This window comes from Chiloscyllium punctatum, chromosome 24 (genome assembly GCF_047496795.1).
Source record: "Chiloscyllium punctatum isolate Juve2018m chromosome 24, sChiPun1.3, whole genome shotgun sequence".
In the NCBI taxonomy this organism is placed as follows: Eukaryota; Metazoa; Chordata; class Chondrichthyes; order Orectolobiformes; family Hemiscylliidae; genus Chiloscyllium; species Chiloscyllium punctatum.
Genome location: NC_092762.1, coordinates 37,524,807 through 37,544,592, shown reverse-complemented (window position 1 = coordinate 37,544,592; position 19,786 = coordinate 37,524,807). Strand labels below are relative to the sequence as shown.

Genomic DNA, 19,786 nt, shown 5'->3' with positions numbered 1-19,786 from the left:
TAAAGGATGTGCAATTGTTTTTTTTAGGATCAAGATGAGGGGAAATTGCTCAAATCTGGAGAGAGGACTGGAGATCAGCTGAAAATGTTGCTTTGCAAAGCACAGCCGGTCAGCTTGCATCCAAGGAGCGGGAGAATTGATGTTTCAGGTATGGGCCCTTTTTCAGGAATGACCTTCCTCATTCCTGAAGGGCTCCTGCCCAAAATGTTGATTCTCCTGCTCCTTGGATGCAGCCTGACCTGCTGCACTTCTCCAGCAACACACTTTCAGCATTACTCTGGGAGACTAGGGAATTCTTCCTCAGCAGTTGAGACCAAAACATCAATTTGCATTGAGATGGTTCTGACAGCTGAAGGGTAGAGGAAGAAAGTGGGAACAGGATACAGAGTCATATGGTCACTGAGCCAGTCTGCTGTCCAAGGCTGAATGGCCTATTGGGCTTGTTGTTTATCCTTGGGCTAATGTCTGTCCTGTTTTCACACACACCAAATGATTGATGCAGTGGCTTCACTTGTTTCATGCAGCTGTGTCCTTCGGGATAGCAATTCCTTTCCCAGTTGGTGGGAGGAGATTTCCTCACAATGAGAATGAGGAGGCACCGAGACCTGAACTTGCTGTGGCTTTATCCAGATCTGTCATCTTTGGAGGACAGGGCTTGACTGCAGTGGTGTATATTCCTGATTTGTTTATGCCCTGTTTCGCCCTTGTGCTTCATTCAATTTGGTTCAGCAATTACTAAACTCTGCCCAGTACATGTAAGGCTGTGATTTGGTTATGGGCTCTTTTACCTTTGAAAGGTAAGAAAATACCTTTTCTGCTGCCACCTGGGTTCAAATCCCACCCCTGGCAACTGTGTGGAGTTTGTGTATTCTCCATGTCCACATTGGTTTCCTCCAATCCAAAAATGTGCAGGTTGGGTGAATTGGCCATGCTAAATCACCTGTAGTACTCGGTGAAGGGGTAAATGTGTAGGAGAATGGGTCAGTGTGGACTTGTTGGGCCAAAGGGCCTGTTTCCACACTGTAAGTAACTTAATCTAGGAAAATATATTGTTAATGAAGTCAATGATGCAACTTTGTCGGCTTTTTTTTTTTGTCCTATATCAAGCAGTGCTGTGGGATGGATTCCTCAGGAGGAAGCAACCAAGAATGAGACTAGTTTTATAACCTACTGTCCCTTAGGAAAAGAGATGGCTGGCCCCAAGGATGAGGAATCTCTTTCACCACCCGAGAGCACAGTGCATGCTGGGACAGTGGGTTGGAGGGTTATGGGAATTGAACAGAAAATTGAGGTAAATGTGTACCCCAAGGCTGCCCTTGTTCCTCTATGCTACTCTGCATCTTCCTATTTACTGAGTCCCTGTGTCTTGGTGTGGTTTTTTTTTTTGCCTCTAACACAGGCACATGTTCAGAGCAGGAGTGAACCATTTTGGTAAGATGATTGCTGATGTAATTGTAGCTTGAACTCATTTCCTCCCTAGTTCCGATACACTGTCTCCCTTGGTGTCGGTTTATTAAGAAAAAATCACGCACACACCCATTCAATGAACATGCCTCCTCCCTTCCCTGAAGATAGCTCCACAGACTCTACACCCTCCCAGAGAAAAATCATTGTTCCTCATCTCCTCAATCTAAATGGCCCCTTGTTTTAATATTGTTCCCTCATTCTTCCCTTTCCCATGATCGGAAACATCCTTTCAGTGTCTGCTCTGTCACATCCCCTCAGCATCTTAATGTCTTACAATTACCTGTAATTTTTCTGGAATGAAGATGTGCCTAGTCCAACCTTTCCTCAAATGTCTGTACTTCAAGAATCCCTTGAGTGAATATTATATCATTTTATTCAATAAAGGGAAAGCTTAGGTGAGGTGCAGGCAAAATATTTCCCCACAGAGGGTGGGGAGTGTGGGGGAATACAGCTGCCAGTGGTGGGGTTGGAAGTAGGCGTGTTAGCAATGTTTAAGGCTATCTTGATAGTCACATGAACAGGACTCTAACAGGGAGAGAAATCACAAATAGTGGGCCAAAATCAGAATTCGCAATCAGTGCAGCTTGCTGGGCTGTAGGGCCTGTTCCTGTGCTCTATTGTATAAGTTGACTAAAATTGTGCAGAGTAATCTGGATACAGTCTTTCCAGGGGCCTGTACAACTGTTTCCACATTCTATTCCCTCTCTAATTAACAGTAGCAGTCCATTTATCTTCCAATGTAGTTACTCTGCTGAGAGCCATAGAAACGATACAGCACAGACAGTTACGTGCAGTCCAATGCAGCTACTTGGTAAAATAGCTTTGAGTCTCTGCCTCCACTATAACTCGGGCAGCCAGCTCCAGCCACCCACCACCCTCTACAGAAAATGTACTTCCTTACATCTTCTCTAATCTTTCTGCTGCTTAGCTTGAATCTGTAATCCCTGGTTTTGGAACTCTCTGCCAAGGGAAACAGGCTCCTCCTGTCCACTCTGTCTCCATCCCTCAAATTTTGTAGGCAATCTTGTCACATCCCCAGCCTTCTCTAGTCCAAGGAAAACAACCCGGACCTCTCCATATTTCCTATTGTCATGACCGTTCTCCAGGCCTGGCAATGTTTACTAGATTACTTAGTGTGGAAACAGGCCCTTGGGCCCAACAAGTCCAAACAGCACCCCACCCAGATCCTGTTCCCTCTGACTAATACACCTAACACTATTGGCAATTTAACACACCTAATTCACCTAACCTGCATATCTTTGGACTGGGGGAGGAAATCTATGCACACACAGGGAGAACATGCAAACTCCACACAGACCGTTGTCTGAGGCAGGAATTGAACCCCAATCTCTGGTGCTGTGAGGCAGCAGTGCTAACCAGTGAGTCACTGTGCTGCCAATGTTCTTGTAAATCTTCTCTCCTCTCCCTGGAGCAATTAGATCTTTCCTGGAATGGGGTGACCTGAACTGCCCAGTGTACTCTGAGGTGTGGCCTCACCACTGTCTTCCACAGTTCCATAATTATATCCTGACTTTTGTATTCTATCCCTTTGTCAATGAAGGAGAGTATTCCATCTACCTTCACAACCGTATCTACCTGTACTGTTACCTTTAGGGCCCTGTGCACTTGCACACCAAGATCTCTCACTCTATTCCCATTTAATGTTGATTCCCATTCAGTTTGCCCTCTCTTAGTGAATCACCTCACACTGATCGCACTAATATCTTGTGATGCATATATCAGGACACCAAGCTCCCTCTGAAACTCCCAGTTCTGCAATATCTCTCCATTTAAGGAATAAGCTGCTTTTTTTTTATTCTCCCTGCTGGAGTGAACAAGTTCACACTCTACAATATTTCCCCACCCTCCACCAAATAGCTGTGGATACAGTGACCTTGAGGATGTGCTGGGCTCCTTCAAACTAAGGGCTGGCAGTTTTTTGACAGACCTCTCCAGTTGTTTATCTACCACCATTCTTGACAGGATGTGAAAAGTCTTTGCTCTGCTGTGAATGTTCAGAACTGTGCCTGCTATCCTCACTGAACTGAGGACGATACTGGAGTTGGTAATGATCAACGATTGGCCTTGCTCCTCCAGGAATTGAGAATCGCTGTTTTGGTCCCTGCTGTTTGTGATTGTGGGGAAAATATGAAGAAATGGTGGATGTGAATACATTTACAACATTCACAAGGTATTCGGACCAGTACATGAATAGGAAAGGTTTGGAGTGATATGAGCCAGGGCGAATGGTTGATTTTAGGGGTTTTGCTCAGCATGCACTGGCTGAACCAAGGGATCTCTTTCCATGTTGTATGGCTCTGTGACAGAATAAAGGGCTATATTTTTGTTTTGTTTCCATTTTTCTAGAACGTAGCTCTTGACTAGCTGTAAAAATGTTGTGACCAGGAATAAAAGCTGGTTGGGCAACAATTATTTACCTAATGAGGCATTTTGCTTGCCAATTGGTGGAGGAATACAGCAAGTCAGAAGGATGGATATGTTGGCAAACAAATGGCTGAAACGTGTGTGTGTGTGTGTGTGGGGGGAGGGGTGGGGCAGTCATGTCAGGAAACCTCTCAGAATCCATCTGATCACTGTTGGTAATCCTGGAGATCTATAAAATCCTCTGCTGTGCTGCTATTGGTTACTCACCTGCAATTACATTGAAGCAGTGTGATATCCCAGTTTGGTGGGGATCGGGGAGTGAGTATCACCAGGTTACAATTTTCCAGCCAAAGCTCTCCGATCCCAGCTTTAGGGCCACTAGGATCAGTCCTCTATTCCTGAAAACCAGTGGGAGGACCACACTAAGCAATGGGAGAGGTGGTGACATATCACTTGCTATTCCACAGAGGGGGGTACATTACAGTGGTATTATCGCTGGACTGTTAATCCAGTTACCCACATAATGTCTGATCACCTGTGTTTAAGTCCCACCACAGCAGACGGTGGAATTGAAAGTCAATACATCTGAAATTCAGAGTCCTGTGATGACCATGAATCAATTGTCGGAAAACCCCATCTAGTTCAATAATGTCCCTTAAGGAGGGAAACCGCGATCCTTCCCTGGTCTGGCCTACATGTGACACCAGACCAGCAGCAATGTGGCTGAATCATAACTGCCCTCTGGGCAATTAGGGATGGGCAATAAATGTTGGCCCAGCCAGTGATACCCTCATCCTGTGAATGAATAAATAAAACACTTTGCGCTCTGCCCAACATCCTTGTACTGGGACCACTGGAACATTGCAAAGAATTACAATGCAAGCTCAAGGAACGACACCTCATTTTCTACTGAGACACTTTACAGTTTCCAGGACTCAATACGGAATTCCACAATATTAGACACCTGTCCTCCATTTCTCATGCCTTCTCACCAACCTCCTCTCTCCCTCAAGGAGGTTGCTCCTTATCATGCCTTAATTTACACCCATTTTACATCCCTATTTCTCTTTCACCACAATTAGTGACCCCCTTGTCTCTTGCAGTGTGTCTCTACACCATTTGCTACCCTCGCTCCTGTCCCCTCCACCTTGCTTTGTGTGAAAAACATAAAAAGGTATTTTCCAACAAAGTTCAGAATGGGTTCTGGGTAATCCAAGATGGAGGTCGGGGAGATATTGAGACTGTAAGAGCTGCTCCTTTTTTGAGGTATTTCATGGATTGGAAGTGATTTGCACAAATTCCAGAAGCAGCAATTACTGTTTTATACACTGTTGCATTGTTTTGGAACGCTGGGGAAAAGATCAAAACAACAGCACTTTTAAAAGGAGGAAGACACAAAAGGCAGTGACCGCATGGTCAATGAGGGAGAGAGAGAAAGAAACACTGATTACTGACACAACAGTGAATCTCCACAGTTACTGCCTTTGTTGTTTGAGTTCAAATATCTCTGGACATCGTGCATTGAGGAACAATACAAAATCAGCAACATTCACAGCTGACTTTGGATGAACCTGTGTGGGGGAGCTCACAGCACAGGAACAGATAAATGCATAGTTTTTAACATGTAACCTTGCTGTAATTCTACAGTAGTGAATAGAGTGGGTTCTTGATTATTGAGATGTTTTATTGAGATCTATCTCTTGATTGAAGTTTTAAAATATAAACCATAAGGACTAAATTAACCTGGAGCACTGTTTTTTTGGACCAAAACAAAGTGCTATTTTGTTGGTCTGTAGATTGTGAAGGAGAAAAGATGTCTTTAGTAGAGTGATGTGCTCTTCCTGTGGGATGTGGGAGATTGGGGAGAGTTTCCATGTTATTGGTGATTGTGTCTGCAGAAAGTGTCTTTGATTGTGAATCCTATCAGATCGCATGGATTGGTTGGAGCAACAGTTAGAGGCAATGAGGAATTTACTGGAAGTAGGGGGTATGATGGATGGCAGTTATAGGAAGGGAGAAAAGCCGCAGATACAGTCAGGTGTATGGGTTAACTCCAGGAAAGGTAGAAGGGGTAGAGAATATCGAAAGTTAGGCAGGAATTTAAAAAGGAGGTCCCCAAGGGACGCATTATCTGGATTACTCCCGGTGCTACGACCCAGTGAGGTTAGGAATAGGAGGATAAAGCAGATAAATGTGTGGCTGAGGAGATAGTGCAGGAGTAGAAGGGCTAACATTGTGGAATCATTAGAATTTCTTCTGGGATAGAAGTGATCTGTACAAGAAGGATGAATTGCACCTGAATTGGGAGGGGACTAATATACTGGCAGGGAGTTTTTAAACTAGTAAGGTGGAACCCAGGGAAATAGCGAGGAAAGAGATCAATCTAAGACTGATACAGTTGGGGGAAAGGAGTGAGTCAGTCAGGGCAAGATGGAACAAAGCAGAGAACAGTATATGACTGACAAATTAAACTGCATTCATTTCAATACAAGAGGCTGAACAGGGAAGCCAGGTGAACTCAGGACATGGTAAGAAACATGAGACTGGGATATCATAGCAATTATAGAAACATGGCTGACGGATGGACAGGACTGGCAGATTAATGTTCCTGGGTACAAATGATATAGGAAGGATAGAAAGGGAGACAAGAGAGGAGGGGGAATGGTGTTTTTGATAGGGGACAGTATTACTGCTGTATGTATTCCTGGCAATACATCCAGGGAAGTTACTTGGGTGGAACTGAGAAATACAAAATGAATAAACACCCTTTTGGGATTGTATTATACACCCTCTCATAGTAGGAAATTGAGAAACAAATTTCGAAGGAGATTTCAGTTATCTGTAAGAATAAAAGGGTGGTTATGATATGGGATTTTAACTTTCCAAACATGGGATTGCCATTGTGGGAAAAGTTTAGATGGAGAGGAATTTGATCAGTGTGTACAAGAAAATTTTCTGATTCAGTATGTGGATGTACCTACTAGAGAAGGTGCAATACTTGACCTACTCTTGGGAAATAAGGCTGGGCAGGTGACTGAGGTGTCAGTGGGGGAGCACTTTGGGGCCAGTGACCATAATTCTATTAGATTTAAAATAGTGATAGAAAAGGATAGACTGGATATAAACGTTGAAGTTCTAAATTGGAGGAAGGCAAATGTTGACAGTATTGGGCTACAACTTTCAGAAGTTGTTTGGGGCAGGTGTTTGCAGGTAAAGGGATGGTTGGAAAATGGGAAGCCCTCAAAAATGAGATAATGAGAGTCCAGAGGCAGTATTTTCCTGTTGGGTGAAAGGAATGGCGGGTAAGTGTAGGGAATGCTGGATGACGAGAGAAATTGATGTGGTAGGGTGAAATGGGAAAAGGCTGTTTCACCCAGTCAGTAGTTAGGGGAGAGAATGCACTGCCTGGAAACGTGGGTGAGGCAGATTAAGTTCAGGCATTCAGGAGGGACTTTGGGGGTTGTTTTGATGGAATTAGTGTGTGGGGAGAGGCAGGAGGTTAGCAGTGGAGAACAGGACTGCTGATGGGCCGAATGTCCTCCTCTGCACCCTCATAATTCTCTGACTCTTGTTTCCTACTTCCATATCCCCATAGAACCGATTCTGGAACAAAATACAATCTTGGGCTCAGTGGAACGCAGCGTCAGTTGTGAAGATGTGATTGTAGCTGGAATCTCGCCCTAATCCTTAATGAGGATCAGTGACAGTTAAAGCCTCTTCAACACGAGAAACCTGTGGCCAGGAGCTCATTAGCGGCTATAAAGCGGGTTGGTGCTCAGGGGCGGGCACAGATTCAGGCAGCGCGATGGGACATTGGTTGGTTTGGTGTCTGTACCTTTGGGCCGCTCGGCCCTTCCTGGTCTCTGCTGTGTGTCCTCCGGAGCCGGGCTGGAGGCTGCCGTGTGGCCTGGCCACTATCAACAGCACTGAGTGCATCAAGCAGGGCTGCTGCTTTCAGTCCCCGAGTCTCAGTGGGCAATCCTGTTTCTACAACCTGAGAGACAGCCCAGGTAAGGAGCCCAGCCTCCTCCCGGAGAGGAGCCCACCCCAAATGGGGAGGGAAGGGAAGCATGAGGACCACCCCAGGCTGGCACTGAGGAAATAACCCGGGACTTGTTGGTGTTTCTTTGTGCAATGGTGACGGGCTGTTTGTGGGGATTCAGTGGGAGGGAGGTAAAGGGACCTGTCCCTGAGGAAATAACCCGGGAACATGGCTCTGTCCCTCCCTCGTCGTGTAGGGGATAATCCCGAGTGAAGCGGCTGGTTGGTTTGATGATGGATAAATGTTCTCCTTGTGTGAGAAGCCAGTGTTTAACAACTAGCTTTATCAGGCGTTTGAATAGAGGGTTAACTTGGTATGATATTGCTATGATTCCCAGTGCTCCTGTAATGTTGAGATGTATATCGTTTATTGTAACTGTTATTGTGTCAATTTAAACTGCCCAGCTGAAATGATGCTGCTTGGGATTGTGTTCTGTGTTCTCTTCCCAAGGAAAAGCTGGTATCACCATAGGGAGGTGATTGACAGCTTCTACATACTCACTGGTGGAGTGAGTGCTTGGGGTCGATAAATCATCTCGTCTGTGTAGCTGGTATCTTCGTGTTAAAGGAAGTGGAGATAAATTACTACACGCCCTTTTCATATTCCACCCTCTCTGTACTGAGGTGTGAGGTAGAATAAGTAGCTATGAGCTTGTGTTTTTCTCATCTGTGGCTGATTTATCTATTTCAAACCCACAATTCCCATAGCTACCTTGACCACAAGGCCTTTCTCTCTTTCCTCCCTGTTCCCATAAACGATTCCCATACTTCCAATTTCTGACTCTGCTGTATCTGCTCCCAGGATGGGGATTCCACTCCAGGACACCCTAGATATCCTCCTGCTTGAGGATAAAAATGTAACTACCCCCAATCTTCTCCCCCACCCCCACCCCCACCCCCACCCCCACCCCCACCCAAGGATTATCCCTAGTCCTCACGTAACATCCCAACAACCTCCAAAGCAATATATCATCCTCTACTGTTTTTGCCACCTGCAGTCCGACTACATCACCAAACAGATATTTCCTTCCCCACTACTTTCTGCTTTCTACAGGGCCCACTGACTCTACAAGTCCCTTGTCACTTCCCCCTTCCCCCAAACATCTGGCACCTTTCCCTGCAACTGCAGAAAGTGCTACATCTGCTCTTCCTTTCCATCCAAGACCCCAAACAAATCATTCTAAGTTTAGCAGATTCACCTACACCTCTCCCAAGCCTGGCCTACTGCATCTGTTGCTCCCAGTTTATAGAGGAAATAAAGCGCAGACTCTGACTGGTTTGTGGAGCTAGTGCTCTGATGCTCCAATTGACACCAGCTTCTGGTTGCCAGCCATTTCAACTCTTCCTCTCTGTCCCTCAGTAACAGATCCATCCTGGACCCCTCCACTGTCCCAATATGGCCACCTACAAACTGGAGGAACAAAGCCTCATGCTCTGTGTCGAGAGCTTACAGCCCAATGGCCTCTCAGGAGTTCACCAGCTCCTGAATGTCCCCACCCCAAACTCCTCCCACATCCAGCCTTCCCTCCCCTCCTGCCTCCTTGACTGGATGTAACCTTTCCATCTTTCCACACACCTATCCAGTCCACCCTTCCCAATCACCATCCCACTACCTTCCTGCAGCCCCATCACTTCCCTCTATTTATCTGTGCTCCCTTCCCCAGCCCTGATGAAGGGTCCCAACCCAGAACGTTGACTTTCCTGCTCCTGTGATGCTGCCTGGCCTGCTGTGCTTTTCCAGGTCCACACTTATTGACACTGACTTTCCAGTATCTGCAGTCCTCGCTCTTTCCAAGTTGCTGAAAACCAGACCATAAAGCCTCTGCCAAGGATGCCAGCCTTAATCTTCCTTCTGTCCATGAGGATCTGTGGGTGTGTCTCCCACTGCAATCCTTGGTCCTCTCTTCCTCCACCCTGAAGATCTTCAACCACATCCTGAAACAATCTTGTTACTAACATCATGTCTCCTTCCTCAGCACCTGCTGATGCAGCCAGCTTATCCCCCATTTACTCCAGACAACATGAAGACCATCTCAATTCAGTCCAAACTATGACCACCACTATCTACAGCCTCTAGAAATGGTTGTTTCTGCAGATTCAGCTCCACACCGACAGCCATGCACTGATGTCTCCTGTCCCAGCTCAGAGGGGGGCCTGGGCCCCTCTCTTCCAAACTAGCAAAGGACATCTGCAGTTCTTCATCCTCAGAAGGATCTGTGCATTCAACCACTGCCCTTTCTGGCCTATTGGACATTAAAGATAGTAAATCCACTGAACTCTCCCATACACTCCTCCAGACTCAGACCTCCTTGACCACTCTGGCCCCTAACCCTAGCTCTATTGGGCATTCACCATCTCAGCTCCTAGACACATACCACCTTCCCCCCTCCCAACCAGATGAACAGTCTGACCTCATCAATGGTACTCTGGTACTCCCATTCTCCTGCACATCAATGAATCTTGCTAACATCCAGATATTCAACTTTTGTCTCCACCTCCATACTTTGAATATGACCCCCTCCCACCCTCTGTAGACCACCTCCCACCTCTAACAACATATCTGGACATCACTATCCACCCTCTCCCTCAACCTCTTAATCTCCAACTGCTGCCATAACATCTATTGCCTGAATGTCAAATCCCTCCCACTCCAACCTCTCTCTATCCAAATGTGCAGCCCATTGCTCCAACTCCAACCTCCCCATCACACCTGCTGACAAGGGGGGTGCATCAGTAGTATGGTGTACTGACTACTATATTGCTGAGGCTAGATGCCAACTCTGTGACTCGACCTACTGGTCCCTTGAACATGACTCCATCTTTCATCACCAAGCCACCATTTCCCAGACCATCAACCTCTGCTCCTCAGGAGATCTTCAATTCACTGTCTTCAACCTGACAAATGGGTAGTGTGGGGTAAGGGAACTATCTCCTCCCTGAAATCCATAAACCTGACTGCCCTGGTCAACCCACTATCTCTGCATGCTCCTGCAACACTCCACTCCTTTCCTCTTGCATCCAGCAGCTCCTCAACTACATTTGGGACACAGCCCATGCCCTCCACCTTCTCAGTCGTAAAGCAAAGAAACAGATCCTTTGGTCCAACTCATCTGTGCTGACCAGATATCCTAAACAAATCTTGTCCTGCTTGCCAACACTTGGCCCATATCCCTCTAAACCCTTCCAATTTACATACCATACAGATGCCTTGTAAATGTACCAGACTCCACCACTTCCTGTGGCAACTCATTCTATATGTAGATTACCCTATGCATGAAAATGTTTCCCCTTAGGTCCCTTTTAAATCTTTCCCTTCTCACTCTAAACCTATGCCTTCTAGTTCTGGACTTCCCACCCAACCAAGGGAAAGGACCATGTCTATTTACCCTATTCATGTCCCTCAGATTTTACAAACCTTTAATGTCATCCCTCAGCCTCTGACTTGGGAAAACAGCCCAGCCAATTCAGCTTTCCCTGTTATTCAAATTCTCCAACCCTGGCACCGTCTTTGTAAATCTTTTCTGAATCCTCTTCAAGTTTTGCAACATCCTTCCAAAAAGAGGGAGAGCAGAATTGGGCACACAGGCCAAAATGGCCTAACCAATGTTCTGTATAGCTGCAACATGACCTCTGAACTCCTATAATCAATACTCTGAGCAATAAAGGAAAGCATACGAAATGCTGTCTTCACTATCCTATCTATCTGTGACTCTACTTTCAAGGAACTGTGAACCTCACTCCAAGATACTTGTTCTCAGTAAGTGCATATGTCTTGCCCTGATTTGCCTTTCCAAAATGCAGAATCTCAATATCCATCCAACTCCATCTGCTGCCCATTGGCCCATTTGATCAAGGTCTTGTGTATTGAGGTAACCTTAGCTGTCCACGACATCTCCCATTTTGGTGTCATGTGCAAATTTACTAACGGTCCCTCTTATGTTCACATCCAAATCACTAGTGTAAATGATGAAAAGCAATGGACCCAGCCCTGATCCTGGTGGCACACCCCTGGTCACATGCCTTCAGCCTGAAAGGCAACCCTCCAATACCCTCCTTATCTTCAAGCCAGTTCTGTATCCAAATGACTAGCTCTCCTTGTATTTCATGTGATCTAACCTTGCTAACTGGCCTACCATGAGGAACCTTGTCAAACACCTGTCTGAACTCCATATAGATCATGTCCACTGCTCTGCCCTCATCAATCCTTTGTTCCTAATAAAACTCAATCAAGTTAGCGAGACATGATTTCCCCCACAAAGCTGTGATGACTATCTCTAATCAGTCCTTGCCTTTTCAAATACATGTAAATCCTGTCCCTCCGGATTCCCTCCAACACCTTGCTGACCCTCACCCCCTGATGTCAGGCTCACAGGTTTAGGTTCCCTGATTTTTTTCCTTACCATATTTCTGAAGTAGTGGCACCATGTTAGCTGACCTCCTGTGCCTCCGACTTTCAATGGTTGGCCACCCAACCCCTCATCATCTTAATGGACATTCACTCTCTATAGACCTGTATCCTCCCTGAGGAGGGTCTAAAAGCCCCCAGTTTCTTCCCCTATCATTGACCCAACCAGTCCCTCTCCACCTCTGCTCGCTCTCTTGGTGGAACTGGTCCTCTCCCTCAACAACTTTCTTTGACTCCTCCCCTGTCCTATAAACCATTGGTTATGCCTGCCTTTTCATAGGATGTGGGACAGTCCCTCTTCCACATCTATACTAACTTCATCTCTTGTCTCCTCCCCTGCTACATTGACTCCTTGCCTGGACACAACTTGTCCACCTTCTTCCTCATCAATCCAATCCAATCCACCCTTTCCACTAAGTAACACAGTCCCCAACACATTACTATTCAACCCCCTCTTTAAGTTTCCTTTCCTTCCTCAGTCCTGATGAAGGGTCCACACCTGAAATGGTAACTTTCCTGCTCCTCCAATGCTGACTGGCCTTTGCCTTCAAGCTCCATTGACTCTATTCCCCCACTTCCTTTTTGGAAGCAGAGGGTGATGGGAAAGGTTGGTGGTTTGGATGACTATGGCCAGGCTTATCCTATGCTAATGCACAGGACAGTGTAACGTCTGGACCTTGTGCCCATATAACTGACATTCCAACACCTGCCTTTTCATTTACATCTCTATCTAAACAGTTTAATTTTGAAAATGTCTGCTTTAGCTTTGACTTTCAGTTTTGGAATTCCCCTACCATTTTATTGTTCTTGCAGCTTTTAATTATCCCCTTTTTTAGGATCCATTACTGAGTTAAAAGAAGCACTTTGAGAGAACCCTGCCCTCCCATTACCCTATTGGGTAGTCACATGGCTTTGAGTATCTTGTAGGATATTGTATTCACTTTCAAATATCAGGTGATCTGCCTAAATTGTTTACCACACTCCAAATAAAAACCTAGACTCAATAACAGAACTGTAAAAGCTATGAATGATTTTGGGGTTTTGAAGCTTCATTCCTCTGTCAATGATTTGGAGGTCACTTCCACCAATGGGGAAACTGAACATTCCCATTCTCTCTGCAGTGTGCACAGCAGATGGTCAGTTCATTGTAGCAATCACCAGGAACCTGACCCGTCCTGCCCTCAACCTGTCATCTCTGTATGTGAAACATGGACATGAAGCTGAGTGCAGGCCTAAGCTCGTCACAGCAGAACTTGTAGCCTTCCACTTCCCAATTACCTCTTGTGGCTTGACCCAACGGGTGAGTATTGGAGGCTCCAGTATTCTGTCCCTTTTGAACGGGCCAGCTCCCTATTTAAACAGTGTCTTCCCTTGCAGGAGGAGAATGGGAGCTTTGTGTATGAAACGGATGTCTTGGGGAAGAGGATGATTCAGAGGGGACAACTGGGCTCAGTAACCCGGGACAGCACCTTCAGGTGAGAGGGCAGTGGGATTTGTTGGTATGGAGAGGGAAGTGTTACTGACTGAAACTCCTCCACCTATTTCTGTCTCTTGACAGGCTGCACATCCAGTGCAAGTACAAGGGGGAGCATGAGGCAGGCTTACAAATCAATGTCTCTGTTTACACCCTCCCTCCACCACTAGCTGCTTCTGAAGATGGGATCCTGAGGCTGGAGCTGCGAATAGCAACAGGTAGTGCTGCCCTGGTAATAGGAGCCCTGGGAATTGTATCCCTTCAGGGGAGTGACTGTTTTGGTTTGTTCTTCTCCTTTTTATTTTTGTCTGTTAGATGGCAGCTACAGCTGGTGGTACAGGGACAGTGACTACCCCATTCAGAGAATCCTTCAGGAGTCGGTGTTTGTTGAGGTTCGTGTGAAGGATCGCACTGACCCAATGATAGTCCTGAGACTGCGTGACTGCTGGGCAACTCCTGTGCCAGCCCCTGACCATGAGGTGCAGTGGAGTCTCCTGGTGGATGGGTAAGGACTCAATGGAAAGGCTGAGTGGAGTGAAGACTACATTCTTGTAATAGTGTGACAGTAAAGTTTGCGTATAACATGAGGCACAAGCAAGAGTTGGCACTTTCTTCCAATCGTGGTTCATTTGTAAATTCCACTTGATATTTGATCTACCTTTATGATCGTGAACTTCTCCTTAGTTAAGTGTGCCAGGGTCCTCTTTGGAAGAGGATTGTAAGATTGACTGACAACTAAATCTCCTGCCCCCACCTTGAATAGAAAACTCTTCAGTACATCATTTTAGGGGACACTCAAGCAACATCTCTTCAGCATCCACTTTGTGAAGTCTCCTATGATTCTCAGATCAAATCCATCTTCCCTCCACTGACTGAAGGCCCTGCTGTTTCAACCTGATGGGTCAGCTGACCAAACATTTATCTTGGTTAATGTTGTCCCTACACCATGAGCTGCCTGCTGTCACTGACACCTTGTCAAATAGTTTCTAGAACTCTCTCTATACAAGGACAGGTTGCTCTTAATCAACACTGTTTGATTCCTCCAGTGACCAATCCCATTTCTTTAGTTACTGCAGTTAAGGACTTTCCCTTTGCTCTAACAGTGATGTGAAAGATAACTGGCCTGTCACTTGAGCTTTTGCAATATGCTTGGATTGTCTGGAACTTTTTGAGCAGTCTCTCCAAAATGTAGAGCTCAAGACCTTGAAGACCAGATTCATTATTAGTTGTGGAAGATCAGCTTTTGGTTTTTTTTTCTCTCTTGGTACCCTCTTTCCTGACAACAGCAAATCCCACTTGCTACCTGATTTTTATTTGCAGTCTATCTGTGGTTTGGTTTGGAGCTCTTGGTGACCTGACCATCTTCTGTTTCAGGTGTCCCTATGAAGGTGATGACTATCTGACCCTCCTACACCCAGTAGGTCTCTCTTCTGGCCTGCAGTTCCCAACCCATCACAAGCGGTTTGAAGTGAAGACGTTTGTTTTCTTGGATGGAGTGTCTGAGCAGCCCCTCTCTGGACAGGTAACCAAATGGAAGGAATGAGGCCCCACTCAGAAATCCTCTTGTTGTCCCTGTACTACCTGGGCTATTGATCTATGGGAAGATCCCCTTAAAATCTCTTCTCCTCCTTTTCTAGGTTTACTTGCACTGCAGTGCTGAGGTTTGCTCTCCCTCTGCTCAGGATGACTGTACAACCAGATGTGGTCCAAGTGAGTTCCTTGATGCTCTCATTAAGCTGAGACCCACCCCTCATTCCTGATCTGAACATCCCCTCTGTCCAATTACCAAGAATACAGCATCCTGGCTATAGTCTGAAGATGATTTCTAACCATCTCCTGTCCCCCTCCAACAGGGACACGCAGGAGTGCTCTCCTCCATGAGGGGACCTTGGTAAGTGCTCCTGGTCCAGTTGTTCTCCTGGAAGTTGAGAACAGCCAGTCTAAGCAGCTGCTTAATGAGAATGGTAAGTGACGTTCCTTGTTTAGTTCACTGAGCATCTTTTCCAATATCTGAACCCCCTTCCTCCTTTCCCCATAGGTGCTGCTGGATCTCCTGTTCTGATTGGAGTAGCTGTTGGGTTTCTGGTGTTCCTGTTGATGCTGATGGCTGCAGTGTACAGAATGAAGAACCCAGCCCAGTCTGTCCCCAGTGTCATGAGATTGAACTGTAGACCTTGAATACAAATAAACCATACAGAAACCTGTCCCTGGTGTGTGTCTATAACAAAGCTGTGCAGTCTTGTTGGAAGTGAGTTTGAATTGTGGTTCAGTATTTAGGGAAGGGACAGCAATTAGTTGTCAAACCAAATGGTGAGTGGTGTGGAGTTACCCAACTGGAATTCCCAGCCTTGCCATGTTCTTGTAGCAACATGCTTGTGGTTTGTTCTGGTCAATAGTGATACCCTTGAATTTTGGCTGATATGGAGTTGAATGATTAGTCATCATCACTGGCTAGCACAGCTGATTGGCCTATTTTGCTCTTCTTTCCTGTTTCATGCACTAATTTCATGCACCAATGGCTTCACTTGCTCCATGCAGCAGTTACATCCTGGATGACACTCTTCACTTCTATTGAAATGACATCCAAGTGAGAACCAGGACACATGGAGAAACATTAGTTTATACAGCTTAATTCCAATTGAGACATTAGAGATTGAATATTCCTGATTTTAGTCCTTTGTAGTGCTTCTTTCTTTTTGTTTTGGAAAAATTACAAAACTCTTACCAACACTTACCACTGAAAGGTAAACAGTGAGGAACTAAATAAAATGCATTCTCTGGCACTAGCTGTGGCATATGTACTAGGAGCTGCATTGTCTTTGTCAATACATTCCTGACCACATCAGGCTGTGGTATTATGGGCTCCTTTACTTTTTTTTTGGGAAGTAGGAAAATATTTTTGTTTCCCTCGTGTAGAAACTGGTCCACACTGACCCATTCCCCAACCCTATTACTCTACATGTCCCTACCTAATAGATCTAATTTACACACCCCTGCCCACTGTGGGCAATTTAGTATGGCCTCTTCACCTAAACCTGCACATCTTTGCACAGGGAGGAAACCCACCTAGACATTAAAAGAATGTGTGGAGTTTGCACAGCCATCCAAGGCTGGAATCAAACCCTGACAGAGGCAGCAGTGCTGATCCAGGTCCCCAGAGTATTACTTCGGCCACTGCATTAATAGTCCTGTGACAGTACTACTAGGCCACCACATCCCATGGCTTTGTATAACTCAATACTGCTATAGAATGGACCTCTTTTATAAGAGGAAACAACCTCAAATGAGATTTCAAAATTAAAACCATTTCCTAAAGATTCTTTTTAAAAATTGCTGCTCCCAAGAATCATTCACCACTGCAATTGCAGTGCATGCTCGGATCATAAATTCATCCTCCAATGGGTTGAAAGATTTGTAGGAAGTGGGCAGGACAATGGCTGTACTAATCTGTGGAGCTGGCTCAAGACTAAATTGCTTACTCAGTCCTGAGTGCTTCCTGTTCCTCTTAGTAATAACTTGCTATGCTGAAGCTAGTTAGAGCTCAAACTTTTTCAGGTATAGAGCATATCTTGTCCAACACTGGCTAGCCTCCATGTGGCCTGAGGACATCTTCACTATAGGAGGAACATCTTCCCTCTGGCTCTATACTTCATGGTCTTCCTCACAGGGTTTGAGATACCTATTGTTATCCATGCCTTAAACATACAGGAGGGCTAGTAACGCCAGTGCCCAAGAGTTTTGGCAACCTGTGTTCCAGAATTGCAACTTACTACCAAACTAGGTGCAAAGTCATTTGATTGCCAAGATACTGGAGATGACTGACTGAATTATGAAAATGTCTCCTTGGGAGGCTCTCAAGGTTGAAGAGTGAATATCATTATCCCCTGGTTTACTGTGTTAGCTGGGGGTGCCCAGTGAGGATGGGCTGGGAGAGGACTATTTTACAGACTTGTCCTAAGCCTTGTTTGTATAATATCAGCAACAATCTGGAATACTGCCTTGATGCACAAATCTTCAGTTTCTGAACAAGAAGGTGAAGCGTTCTTAACTTGCTCTGTAAATTCCTTCCTTGAGCAAGAAACTTCATGGGTGGTGGCAACAATGAGGAAGCTGGTACATTGTAGCTCACCTTCTCCAGTTTCTGTGGATCTTGGGTGTACTGTAGATCAGTTGGTAAGCCATTGTGGATCGGCAGGGTGCCTTATTCCACGTAATGGACTTTTGAGGACACTATTATCTTTCCAAGTTGAACCACTTAACAAAAATACAGAACTTGCTACTGTTCTCTATATGCTTCTTGGATTTGTCTTAATTAGAACTATATAAAATCCACCTTCTTGCTTCAAAGAGCTCCTCTACTTTCCATGTGATAGCTAACAGTGAGAAACCTCAACTCTTAAATTGTGAAATGGTTAGAAAGCCCCTAAATGAAGGTACTATAACAAATCCAGCCACTAGTTACCCATTTTAAAGTGAAAATGAATGTACTAAATCAATACTGCCATGGATGACGATGAACTGCACCTCTCCACTGTCCACTAGTTTAAAGGCTTCTGTGGTAGACGCTGCTTCCTCATCAGACCCTGGTGTGGATGTACCTGAGGAGGGGCAGGGAGCTGGATGCTATTGTCTTTCCCACAACTGCCTGGACCTGCTGTCACCCATTTGAACCAAACATTTAAACTGCCTGCTAATAGCTGTATAGATTAGGAGCATAGGGCTGCAGTGCCTCAAACTTATGATCAGCTCTCTCAAAGGAAAATAGTTACTACTATACTGTCTAAAAAAACAGAGACTAATGATGTATAGTGTCTTAGATGTCCTACCACACTCAGTTTTACAAATGCGGTACTCCTAACCAAGTGAACAGGGGTGCTTCACTTTATAGTTTTGTTTTTTTGTGTGTTTGTATGAGATCTTTAGCTAAGAACAGGGGGTGATCCTAGTATCTTGCAAAAATTCATCCCTTCATCTGTACTTTATGCTATAAATTATCCAGCTATTAGCTGAATTTTTATGTAATTTACTGCATTTGTGAGTTGCATTGAAATTGATCAGACACTGAGCATACTGTAATGTGAAATAAAACCATGTAAGTGCATCTTTTTGATGCCTAATTCTTGATTTGTAACTTGTGTCATCTTTTCAGAGACCGGTTTTTAAGACTTGTTTCCTGATGAATTATTAATGTGAGTGGTGTACAAAAGTTATTGAGCAGTAGATAAAGTCCCATAGTCTTTGCACACAAGGCTACTCTCTCTGTGAGATTTGGCCTGCTAATGATTTAACCTCAGGATCACGACACCTCCCAGAGAGGAGAGGTTGGGAAGGAGAATCAATAATCCTCCACACAGACCATGGAGCAACATTTTAATAGAATTAGTTTTTTGTTTTAAAAACTAATTAACTACCTAAGCCATCCTTGACACTAAACCACCATACCTACTGTTTTAAAAATATATTTCAGAGTCATTTTTAACATTTGTGAACTTCTAATGGTTCCTATACCAATGGAAGTCCTTACTAACAGAAGTTGGAATTTAGAAGGATAAGTTGGAGGAAGAAACATCATCTCATTGAAATTTACAGAACGAATGAGCAGGGAGATGTTTTGACTAATAGGATAGACTAGGACCTGAGAGCAGCACCGCCTCTGTCTCAGTGAAGGGATGACCCATTTCTTAGAACTGAGATGAGGAGGATGTTCTCCCACCAGAGGGTGGTTTATCTGTGGAACTCATTGCTTCAGAGGGCTGTGGAGGCCAAGTCATTAAATGTATTTAAGACAGAGATCGACAAGATTACAGGAAGAAGGCAGGAAAATGGGATAGAAACATTAGCTGCAATCAAATGATGGCACAAACTTCATGGGTCAAGTAGATTCAGAAGACTATCAACTGTTTCTGGGAGGGATCTGTCAGCAAGTTATTTCCTGGATAATTCAAGACTATTAATCTCATTGTTTCCACAGCTTGTTTTATCCTTTGAATGACTATAGCCACACTGGAAACAGG

At 45.0% G+C, this 19,786-nt stretch overlaps 1 protein-coding gene across 1 annotated transcript; it reads left to right on the top strand.

Moving 5' to 3' along the window:
• The first annotated feature begins 7,481 nt into the window (after positions 1-7,481).
• LOC140494385 (zona pellucida sperm-binding protein 4-like) lies at positions 7,482-15,956 on the top strand. Its single transcript, XM_072593577.1, has 9 exons — positions 7,482-7,862; positions 13,420-13,598; positions 13,676-13,773; positions 13,857-13,990; positions 14,088-14,277; positions 15,147-15,294; positions 15,410-15,482; positions 15,626-15,736; positions 15,811-15,956. Exons 1-9 carry the CDS (start codon positions 7,658-7,660, stop codon positions 15,948-15,950), a joined length of 1,278 nt encoding a protein of 425 aa, XP_072449678.1. The 5' UTR covers positions 7,482-7,657; the 3' UTR covers positions 15,951-15,956.
• Positions 15,957-19,786: the final 3,830 nt, after the last annotated feature.